Source organism: Netta rufina (assembly GCF_964035555.1).
Source record: "Netta rufina genome assembly, chromosome: 27".
Lineage (NCBI taxonomy): Eukaryota > Metazoa > Chordata > Aves > Anseriformes > Anatidae > Netta > Netta rufina.
Window position 1 is genome coordinate 6,245,379 of NC_140151.1, and position 11,303 is coordinate 6,256,681.

The 11,303-nt window shown below is 44.1% G+C and overlaps 1 protein-coding gene across 4 annotated transcripts; it reads left to right on the forward strand.

Annotated features, from left to right (window-relative positions):
• Positions 1 to 3,044: 3,044 nt before the first annotated feature.
• On the forward strand, positions 3,045 to 11,192 carry AP3M2 (adaptor related protein complex 3 subunit mu 2). Of its 4 annotated transcripts, none has more exons than XR_014619160.1 (9): positions 3,045 to 3,400; positions 4,753 to 4,924; positions 5,390 to 5,527; positions 6,068 to 6,153; positions 6,901 to 7,034; positions 7,899 to 8,106; positions 8,924 to 9,068; positions 9,496 to 10,115; positions 10,393 to 11,192. XR_014619160.1 is itself a non-coding variant. In XM_084302308.1 (9 exons), the coding sequence occupies exons 1-8, from the start codon at positions 3,128 to 3,130 to the stop codon at positions 9,594 to 9,596; spliced, it is 1,257 nt and encodes a 418-aa protein (XP_084158434.1). In that variant the 5' UTR covers positions 3,045 to 3,127; the 3' UTR covers positions 9,597 to 9,608; positions 10,389 to 11,192. The 4 variants fall into 4 exon arrangements, 3 of the variants coding, with proteins under 3 accessions (XP_084158434.1, XP_084158435.1, XP_084158436.1); XM_084302308.1 differs by having other exon boundaries at positions 9,496 to 9,608; positions 10,389 to 11,192; XM_084302309.1 differs by having other exon boundaries at positions 9,496 to 9,608.
• The last annotated feature ends 111 nt before the right edge of the window (positions 11,193 to 11,303 follow it).

Consider the following 11,303-nt stretch of genomic DNA (forward strand, 5'->3'; position numbering starts at 1 on the left):
GACAGTTGAAAAAGCAACAAAGTGGTGTTTTCTGAATGGCTGTGTGACATTTCTGAATGTCTCGTGGTGAGAAATTTCTCTTTTGAGCAAGAGGAAATCTTTTGATGTTTTAACAGAATAGGTTTTTCAGCATGAACATGAACTGCTTCTTACTTGAACTGTTTGGGAAGCTAATGGAGTTTGAGGTGCTGTTGTATGAGGTATTGTACAAACAGTTCTGTTCCTCTCATGCAAACTGCAGAGGTCTGCCCTTCTCAGAGTTGGATTCGCCATAGAAGTTAATCTCTTATCCCACCTCTTCCTGAGTGGAAGGGTGGAAATTAAGGTACTTCAATGCCTTAAATTCCAAGGCTGCGGTGCTGAATTCTGAAAAGCTAATGAATATATAAATGTAATTTCCAGAGAATAATGTGAGTAAGCGTAACAGTACTTGCTCACACATTGCTGAAACGACTCAGTACATAACAGTGAAACCCCAGTTGTGTTCCTAGAAAGCAGAGTGTCAGTCTGCAGTCTATTTTGTTTCAAAATTTGCAGTAGATTATTATTGTCAGCCTTACAAAATTAATTGTTGTTGTTTGGTATTTCAGAGATGAAAACTAGCCTTTTTTATTCTACTCTCTTTTATTTTCACATCACAAGCTAACAGTTAAATCATCAGAATTCTACATACAGCAACCAACAGATAGTAGGGGATTGCTTTTTCATGAAGACAGGGTACTGTTTGGCAACAGCATTTCATTGCAATTCAAATTTTTTGCTCTTTTTCTCTGGGGGTTCATGCACTTTCACAAGGGAATAATACCTTTACTGAACTGTTTTCAGGCTGCCACTAAATTAACCAGCAACTTGACAGTCTGGGCTACACCTTCTACCATGTTCTCTTAGATTCCAGTTTATATAAGCTCCTGAGCGACTTGTGGAGGAAAGCATTACTGATGTTCAGAAGAAAATGTTATCCTTCTGCTAACAGTTTGGAAGCAGACAGGCCATGTTTATGCAGCAGTAAACAGTGGTGTAACTGTTAATTCACTGCAGGTGCCAACAAGATACGGGAAAATTTTTGGAGAAGTTTAAATTTCAAGTTAGCATCCCAGCTACACAGCAGCTCTGCAAAGGTCAGACTACTCAGGGGGATTTTGACAAGATATCTCTTGTGATTAGTTTTTCATAAGTCTATAGGATTATAAACAAATGTATTCCCCTTCATCCTTCCACAACCTTTACCTTTGGTGTGCAGAAATAATTTATTACCCTGTGGTTTCTTTTGCATTGGCATTGACATTCTTGGTGACTAAAAAAACCAAGGTTACCATAGGAAATATAAAGAAGTAACGACATCGTGAACTAGGTAAAATATTAACTATTTTGATGAGGAGTGCAAGCAATTGGATGAAAATGAAGGTTTTTAAACAATGTATGATACAGTGAAAACTGAATTGTGTTTTATGAGACAAGAAATAAAAGCCTGTATTGAAAAGAAGAATCCCGTAACAGTAGACTTCATTTTCCAGGTTAAAAACAGAAAGTTTTTAAAAACAGAAAGGCTTGAGTTTTGCAGAGAACCTGGTAAACTTATAAAGGTTTTATGCTGTCGCATATGCTTACCTTTGTGCTGCTGTTTTCTGTCCATGATGCCTATATGACTTCTGTTAATAGAGACTCCAAAAGCCTCTTAGAGAGTGATGTTAAAACCATACATATTTATTTTAAATTTATAACAGAATGCTGTAATTAAATGAAAATTTTATACCACTGTGTTGCTCTGAAATACATAATTCATTGCAGTAATTTGAATTAGACATTTAAAAAACATCTCGCTGCTTCAAAATGCACTTGAAACAAATAATGAGTGTAAATGATAAACCAATGTATAGGTCAGTTGTCCCTTATTTCTGGTATAGTAAAAAAAGCTCACCTAGTGCATGTTGAATTAATACAAGGTAACATCAGAGTAAACAGTCTGACCTCTGCCCCATTTGGGGGGAAAATAGTAGTACAAAAAAGATCTAATTTAAACTTTAAATGGTGCTGCCTTTTTTTTTTTTCATTCTGACACAGTCGATGCATCCTGTTTACTCATCTTCCAAACCTGCTAGTATAACTGTCAGTGAGATACGCCCACAACACTGTAGAACAGTTAGCAGTGGAGACTTGGATCTGAGTCTTTCAGTGCTTTTGCAGCAGTCCTAACCAGTAGTCTGTCGCCTTCCTTCCCCTGTAATAAAGGTTGTATGCTCAGACAGCTTATTTCATGGTATCAAAAGGGCTTTTTTGTTGTATTTACATTTGTTCTCACAGTAGGTGACGGGAGCGGCCCTTTTGGACTATAAGGTAGTGAAATCAGGGAATTATTGGCAAAGGCATCTGCTTGACGCAGAAGTCGAGAGATCTGCTCTGTGTACACAAGTCACCTGTCTTAGTTGTGCAACGGAGTCACTCAGCCTAGGACGTAGCTGCGTTGTGCATGGCAGCTGTCATTCTGACTGCGGCCGGGTTGCGTTTGCAGCTGTGCCACTGCTCTGTGGTGAGCAAGCCCAGAACAGCGCGGTGGAAAACATCCGACCGGCTGCTCCTCGCTGCGGCACGGGGCCGCAGGCTGTACAGACAGACGTCTGCCGCAGGAAGAACAAAGTTCAAAGAGAATCAGGGAGAGGCTCCGTCCCCCTTCGGCCTGCCGCTGCAGGAGGCCGCGGGCTCTGCTCTCCGCTGAACAGCGAGGCCGGGGCGAGCCCCTCACGGCGAGCGGGCGAGGGGGGCCGTGGGGCCGGGGCGCCCCCTCCCGGCAGCTCTGCCCGCGGCCTGCGGGCGACGCAGCGCGGGGCTCGCCCTCCAGGCCGACTGCGGCCCAGGCGGGCCGCTCCGCGTGCGTCATCAGCCGCGCGCCTTTCCTCGGCCTATCGGGCTCGGCCGTCAGCGGGCCGCCCAATCGGGGCGCTCGCTGCGAAGCCCGCCCCGAGAGGCCGCGGGGGGGGGGGGGGCTCTTCCTCGGCGACGCCAATCCGCGCGCCGGGGGGGGCGGGGCCTCGGGGGGCAGGGGGCGGGGCCGGGGCCGGGCCGGCGGGGGGCGGAGGAGCGGGGCCGAGGCGAGCGGAGGCCCGGCCCGGCCGCGGCGCCGGCCGCCGCCATGATCCACAGCCTGTTCCTGATCAACGCCGCGGGGGACATCTTCCTGGAGAAGCACTGGAAGAGCGCCGTCAGCCGCTCCGTCTGCGACTACTTCTTCGAGGCGCAGGAGAGGGCCTCGGAGGCGGAGAACGTGCCGCCGGTGATCGCCACGCCGCACCACTGCCTGCTCAGCGTCTACCGCCACAAGATCTTCTTCGTGGCCGTCATCCAGAGCGAGGTGCCGCCGCTCTTCGTCATCGAGTTCCTGCACCGCGTCGTCGACACCTTCCAGGTGCGGCCGGGGGGCGGGGGGCCGGGCGGGCCGGCCGCGGCTGCTTTGCGCCTTTCCCCGCCTCTCGACGCCCGTCCTGCGCCAGCCGGGGGCTCCCGCGGGTCCGGAGAGCTCGCGGGGTCGGCGGGGGCCGCCCGGGGCGGATCTGCAGGCAGCCGGCACGGCCCCGCGGCAGCCGAGAGCTGCGCTGCTGCTGTGCGGTCTCGCGGCTGCGAGGAGCTGCGGAACGCGACCGAGCCGGGCTGCTCGGTGAAGAGCTCGTGCAGCTCCGGTGCTCGAGGCAGTCGGTGGCAGCCCACCCGCCTGCTTACATCCGATGGTGTTTCTCGGAAGGGTCTCGTGCTGCCTGAAGAAAGCAGTGGCAGGAGTTGCCTCAGAGCAGCTGTGTTTCCTCTGTGCTGTAGTTGGCACGAGTGCCACTCAGTGTGGGGATGTAAAAGGCAGAATGGGCCTCTTCTGCCTGCCAGCAGTGCGATTGTGCAGTCTGGATTTGAAATGGCTCGTGGCCAGCGTCCTACTAGAGTACAGGACATGTGAGTGCTCGGTCAAATGAGCATCACATGAGCTTCGCTTCCAAGTGCCGGTCAGGCCATGGCTCGTTGTAGGCTCAGAGTCATCTTTCATTGAGCTCAGTGCATGGATTGACTGTTTTTGTTTAATTCCCAGGATCTGAATCCAAGCAGCACAGGGTTTCTTGTGTTTGACTTTTTGTTGGTGAGACCTGTTATATTTTCTTTAGGTTGCCTGAGACTGGTTCTCATGCTATGCTGAGCTATTTGGCTAGACATGGCTTGCATGGAAAAGTAATTTAATTGGAAATTCCAAAGAACGTTGTGACAGTTGCATTCCCAGCCATCATTCTGCAGTTCTTTTTTGTAGCCATGATCAGTATTGGAGTAACTAGTTATAAGCGTTGTTACAATGAATCTGAGTTACTTCTGTTGAAATGGAAGTCAGCTCTCTTTCATGTTCAGGCCAAAAATGTACCGCAGGAAATAGATGTTATTTAGTATTGCAGCTTAATCAGTTACAATAGAGCTGTTTTCAAGTGCCAATTAAAAAAATCTCTTGCCTATCAGAGCGAGTCCCATTATATAGAAAGGAAATAGGAACACTTGATGACGCAGTGATTCGCCAGCTTGCTGTTGCAGTGGTTTGAGGTATGCTTAGAATTGTGCTTCCCCATTGGGAGTGTTCAGTCTCTCTGATATTCTTCTGCTAACGTGTGGAGCTTTGATACTATTTCATCTCTTGCAAGAAAAGGCTTGATTTGTTTTTGTGTGGGAGGACAGTGAACTGAATGATCACTAAGTCTCTCCTCTAGAGATTAATAAATTATTTCTTTTGAACAGGATTACTTTGGTGTCTGTTCAGAGGTGATGATCAAGGACAATGTTGTAGTGGTTTATGAGGTGCTGGAAGAGATGCTGGACAATGGCTTTCCATTGGCAACAGAATCCAATATTCTCAAGGAACTGATAAAACCTCCAACAATCCTGCGAACAGTTGTCAACACCATCACAGGTACAAGGAAACAAAAAGTAGATAAACTGGTGAGGCCATGTGGCAGTATTCCTCCAGAAGTAAATCTGGACATAGGTGCAGAAAACGTATGTTGTTCTGTATGTTTCTAAACCCCAGCAGAAGTGTGTTTTGGGAGTCCTGTGTTAGCGCTTTTCTTTGAGGTTTGTCCTGGTTCCAGCACCAGCTGCATGGTTTGTTTGTTTGTTTGTTTGTTTGTTTCTGTCAGTGGCTTTTTGTTTTGTCTTTTAGTTACTTTTTTCTGTAGTTTATTGTGATATGTTCTAGAGTTGGGTGAGGGAGAGATGCAAATTGTAGAATACAAGGAGTCTGGAAGAGTAATTGTTCTTCCACAAAGAGGCAGAGGTTTCTTGGAAATTAATTACGATCTAGTTGGGTGAGGCCAGGAACTTGTTCTGGAGCGTTGTCTATCTTTTGTGGTTGTTACGATTATCATTCTTTTTCCAGGAAGCACTAATGTGGGTGACCAGCTTCCTACTGGACAGCTATCAGTGGTGCCTTGGAGACGTACTGGTGTAAAATATACCAACAATGAGGCATATTTTGATGTGATTGAGGAAATAGATGCAATCATTGACAAATCAGGTATGGGAGTTGCTTTTGGCTATGATAAGGGTAAGTTGTCGTGATGGTGCCAGAAGAGGGATTTATGCTTTCCAAAGAGGTGCTCCCTCATCTCTGTGTGGGAAGCTTTATTCCTATGCTTACTTTGGAATGTTGCCAGCTTGTAGGTGCTTTTCAGTCAAAAATTTTAGAGAAGTATCAAAATTTTAAATTGTCTTCCTCTTCTGACTGTTCATGAGGTCCTGTAAGCAGCTCGGTACTGGGAAATGTGTGGGGAAATTCTGTAGAGAGCTATCTCCGTAGTTATAATGTATCTTAGTCTTGTTAGTCTTGGGAGCTATTGCTGTTCCATTAGAATGGAAGTTCCTGGCATCGGTGGTTCTTACATGCATCTTCTTTAAAAGTGGTTGGGAATGAGAAATATCTCGAGGAGGCAACGTATTGAGCCATGACACTTCATAAAGACATTACGTTCCCTTCTTCCTTGTTGATAGTTTTTTCATGTTGGAATGAATTTTGACCAGGTTCATGTAACCTCCTGTGTTTATTTTATTGTTGCAGGTTCCACAATTACTGCTGAAATCCAAGGGGTGATTGATGCTTGTGTCAAGCTGACTGGGATGCCAGACCTTACCCTTTCCTTTATGGTAAAGCTCAAGGATACATCTTTACTTAAATCCCTGAAAAGGGCTTCCCAGCCATGCTACCAAGCTCTCAGTCTCACTGTGATGTATTCAGTTAGATCAGAAGCTGAGTATACGAAACAAAAAGAGAAAGAACGGACAGTGGGAACTCACAGTGAACTTCAGCAACTTTGAATGTAAAGATTTTATTTTCAGGTTCTTTGTTGAAAGTACTGTTAGCACATTCTGTGACTAAGTTTCTGTGATATAGTAGTGCTTTAGGCAGATATTTTAAAGGGCCATCTTTTTTATTAGTATGCATCAATATAATTATTTAACACGATGGAATTTGCAAAAATGGAATAGAATAGAATTTCAGTTGGAAGGATCTTAAGAGATCATCTAGTTTAACTGCCTGACCATTTCAGGGCTAACCAAGAGTTAAAGCATGTAATTGAGGGCATTATCCAAATACCTCTTGAACCTTGACAGGCATGGGGTATCAACCACCTCTCTAGGAACCCTGTTCCAGTGTTTGACCACCTTCACGGTACAGAATTTTTTCCTAATGAGCAGTTTGATTAGAACTGATGATAATTGAGTGCCGCTGTTGCACAGATGTAGCAGCATCAAACGGCTTAAAATGTCTCAATGTAGATATGCTCAAAGGTGCAGAGTGTCAAATGCTGGGCCCTTTGTGGATAGGAGATTGAAGAATTTAAGTACTTATTTTAGGTAGTACTGCCTTCTTTAACCTTTCTTTTATTTCAGAACCCTCGGTTGTTGGATGATGTCAGCTTTCATCCATGTGTACGGTTTAAGCGCTGGGAGTCAGAGAGAATACTCTCCTTTATTCCTCCTGATGGAAATTTTCGCTTGCTGTCATACCATGTCAGTGCTCAGAAGTAAGTGGTGAATTTAGTGTAGTGGATTATGGAATTTGGATCTTCCTGACTAGAAAGAAGGAGGCGGGGGAGAATGTCTTTTAAAGATTAGGTAACTACTTGTGCCATGTGAAATAGGGATGTGTGTTAATTCACATTTTTTTTTTAAAAATGTCTTTTCCCCTTGTTTGGAGCAGTGATTCTTGTCTCTTTTTACTGGTCAACCTGCATCTGTCAAAAACTAGTAGCAGATGAACAATCTAGAGTGGGAATGAATTAGGCAGTATGGAGTAACTGTTAATTTCCTGTTTACTTTTTTTTTTTTTTTTTAAGATAAACTAGTTTGATATTCATGTTGATTTTTTCGATGTCTTTTTTAATGAAACTACAAGTTCTTGTCAGCTGTTTGCACTCTTTTCTGGAAGCAGGCTACTGACTAGCAGTTGGGGTTACAGGTATTAAAGCATTTTGTTAGACTTTGTCAGGCTTATCTCAAGAAGTTGAAAAGGAGTGTGGGGGGAAAAGTCAAACTGAAAGCATGCAGTTCAAGTGCTGTTGCTCTACCTGGGACTACTTACCATCTTGGTTGTGACGTGTGAAAAGTTTCTCCCCTCTCTTGCTCAATTCTCCATTACATTGGGTGTCCTTACCTGTCTTGTATGACAGTGGAAAAGTAAGATAAGGAAAGCTTGATTTTTTTTATTTTTTAATAGTAAGAAAGACTTGAGGACAGCATTATGACTTTGCTCTTTGATTTGGTAAATAAGGAGCATAGATCTCATTGCTTTCCCTGCTGCAGTCCTTGCCCTTTTTACTGGGAACACTGAAAAGCAAAGATGAAGGCAAGAAATTCATAAGGTCTCTTTGTTACTGTCTTTATTCTAGTCTTGTGGCAATTCCTGTCTATGTTAAACACAACATCAGTTTCCGTGATAGCAGCTCACTGGGACGCTTTGAAATCACAGTGGGGCCAAAGCAGACTATGGGAAAGACTATAGAGGGAGTGATGGTCACTAGCCAGATGCCAAAAGGTGTCTTAAATATGAGCCTCACACCCTCACAAGGAACACACATCTTTGACCCAGTTACAAAGGTGAGAGAAAGTATATTTTAATTTATTTATGCAAGTCTTTCAGCAAATGAAGTTGAGTTATTCATCCTTTCAAGATCATTCCTTTGAATGTTGATGCCCTGAAGGCAGTATCTTTCCTTGGGTGAGAACTTAATATACCCCTGGTTTTTGAACAACTGCACATAAGAAGTTGTTTTATGCCCCACAGCAAATGGCTCAGTGCCAGAATGGATTTAGTTTTGGTAGCATGGTGTGTGCAGGAAGTACAGGGACTGGTGTTGTATGATGAGGCAGTAGTTTAGTGACTGGTTTACGGATTTCTGCGTATCTGGTTGTCATGCACTGCATGCTAAGGCTTGATCCTTTGCAAATGATGAGGATTTCAGTTGGTTAGTGATTTCCTCCTCCCCACTGGTTCAATATTATCTTTCTGTAAGTTAGAAGTTTATCCACAGTAGAGCATCAGGCAACACAGATTCAGCCTCATAGAAAAGAGGTGATTCTGTGTTATCTATGTTATTATTACCCATAGCAATTGTGGCTTGTAGCACAAATAGTGGAAATACCATTGATGGTAGACTTTTGGGGAGCAACATGGGAAAGAGAGGGAGAACGAGGGTCTCTGAGACAGCTGCTCCTTAAGCCTTTACTATGTCTGAAGTGGAGGACCCGACTGGAGGGAGAGGAGTGTGTGTTGTATGTCCAATCTGAAAGGCAAGATACTGAGACAAAGAGCTTTTTCATAGAGAAACGTTAAAAATTGTCATTGGAAGGGGACTATTCTTTAGAGGTTGTTACTGTATTTCTGCTTGACTGCTGCATTTGTTGTTCCTTGAAGTTGCTCTCATGGGATGTGGGGAAAATAAACCCCCAGAAGCTGCCAAGTCTGAAGGGAAGCATGAATCTGCAAGCTGGGACATCAAAACCCGATGAAAATCCAACTATTAACCTGCAGTTTAAAATTCAGCAGCTGGCTATATCTGGTAAGTGATTATCAGGTGAAGAAGCTGAATGTTTTCTTCTCTGTCAAAGTGTTTACTCTGCATGTAGCTGATGTAGCTCTTCAGACCTTCTCTTCAGAACATCCTATCTGAAAATTGTGTGCTTTGGCAACAGATAAAAGGATTTATTCTCTGTTGCTCTGCGAAACAGCCTGTCTACATCCTCTTGCGTTTCTTGCTTAGAGCCTCATACATAATTTTAGAGTATGGTTGTGTTTGTAAGAATGATTCTGACAATTAGCAATTGTCAGCTTTTATGTTTTTTGTTTTTTTTTTGCTTTTCCCCCCCCCTCCATTTCCTGCTTGTTAAAGTATGCTCTCTGCCCCTCTAGTACGCTCTTCTGTTCCTTTATCCTGAAGTTCTGTTTGTGGCAGCGGTCAGTCTTATGCTATATTTGCTTGCTTTTAGGACTGAAGGTGAATCGCTTGGACATGTATGGGGAGAAGTACAAGCCCTTCAAGGGGATAAAATACATGACTAAGGCTGGCAAGTTCCAAGTCCGAACTTAAAGGATCATGATAGTGAGGAAAAGCACTTTCCTGTTTCTCCTATCCCTAGCTGTTGGATATAGCATCTCCCCAGTCCGTTTAGGGTTGCTCATTTGCCTTTAGCCTGATCAGGATAACCAGTGCTTAGTGTGCTGGGGGGAAGGGAAAAGTAAGGTTAACCTGAAGCTGTCACATCCCTAAATAAGCCTGGAGTAATAGCAGCAACAGCAGATGGGAGAGGAGTTCAGGTCACTTGGGAATAGTGAGTCAGATATAAGTTTGTACCATCTTCATCTTACTGTCTTAAAGGAAATTCTAGGGATTTATTCCCTTTTCTACTTCCTGTTCCTTATGTTTTGGCTGGCTTTTATCCCTTTTGTAGATGATATGAAGTTGAATTTCCACAACATTCTGTTGTACTGTGGTGGTCTGGCATCTGCCCTTTCCCATCACTGCATGTTTGGTTGGAGAGCTATAGTTCTTGGCAGCAGAGAGATTAGCTGGCCATTCTGCCTTGATGAGACTGAAAGAAGTGAAAAGGTAGACTGTCACACCCAGGATGTGATTTTAAGAAGCCTGAGATTGGGGGTGGTGCCACAGAGGGAGGAAGCAGGAAAAAATGAACACTTTTCCTTGATATTTTGTAATCTATCATGGTCGTTAAGTTTCTTGAATCTTTGGGGAGTAACCGGAAACCCATCCAAATTTTAGTATAGAATCCTTTGAAAAGCCACCTGTAGCACTTATCTTATAACTGATGGATGGTGACATCTGAATGTAATTCTGCTTCTGTTCTTTTCTCAATATTTTGAGGTAGTGTTTCTCCTGGCTTCTTTGGGAAGTCAGGGAGGAGGCAGAGACAGGACAAGAATTTGCGTGGAGACATAGCACTCTGATGGAAACTCTTTGAAACTGAAGCTGCAGCTAAACGAAGACAATTGCTATCCCAGTAACTTGTTGGAACCTATTTTTCTTCCTGCCTGCCTATTACAAATGAAGGTGATACCAATGTTCTCCTGCTCGCTTATGACTTTATTTGAAATAATTATGTCCTGGTACCTTTTGTGATGTTTCTGGCTGTACCTTATTCCAGTTCCTGTCTCAATTAGCTGCTGTGCAGGTGGATTCAAGCCTGTGTTGGATTTCTCACTGGGACCATCCCTTCTGCAGGAGCTGTTGCTACATAAGCCCATCCCAGTCTGTGCTGCATCTCTCTCTGTATAGCACACATAAATATAAAATGAGGCATATGCACTGTTCCCTATTGTTTGTAATGTGTTCTTCGGCCACTAGATGCCAATGTGTTAATTTCTCTGGTATCAGAGCTTGTTACATGTACAGTAGCTTATGGACTACAGCATCTTCCAGGTGGCTGTGAAGTCCAGCACGTGTAGTTAATGCTTGTGAGCAGAACAAGGTGGCCCTAAATGAAGGCTAACACAAATTCTGTTTTGCCTCTGATGGGCTAGTTGCAGTGGATGAGTGACATCTTGATTTTCGAATTGCAGTTTTCAGTTCAACTGGTGAATGCCACAGCAGGTGGCCTTAGTGCTGAATATATTCAGTGCAAATATAACCTTCAACAAGGGCATCAATAAAATTAATTTTTACCTGTCATCTGTGATATTTCAGAGTGGTTTGTGTGGTCTTTACAAGATGCAAAGTTGAAGTTTGAGGATGAAGGTAAATTATGACAACTGGACCTTGGATAGTGGGTACCTTAGAGAG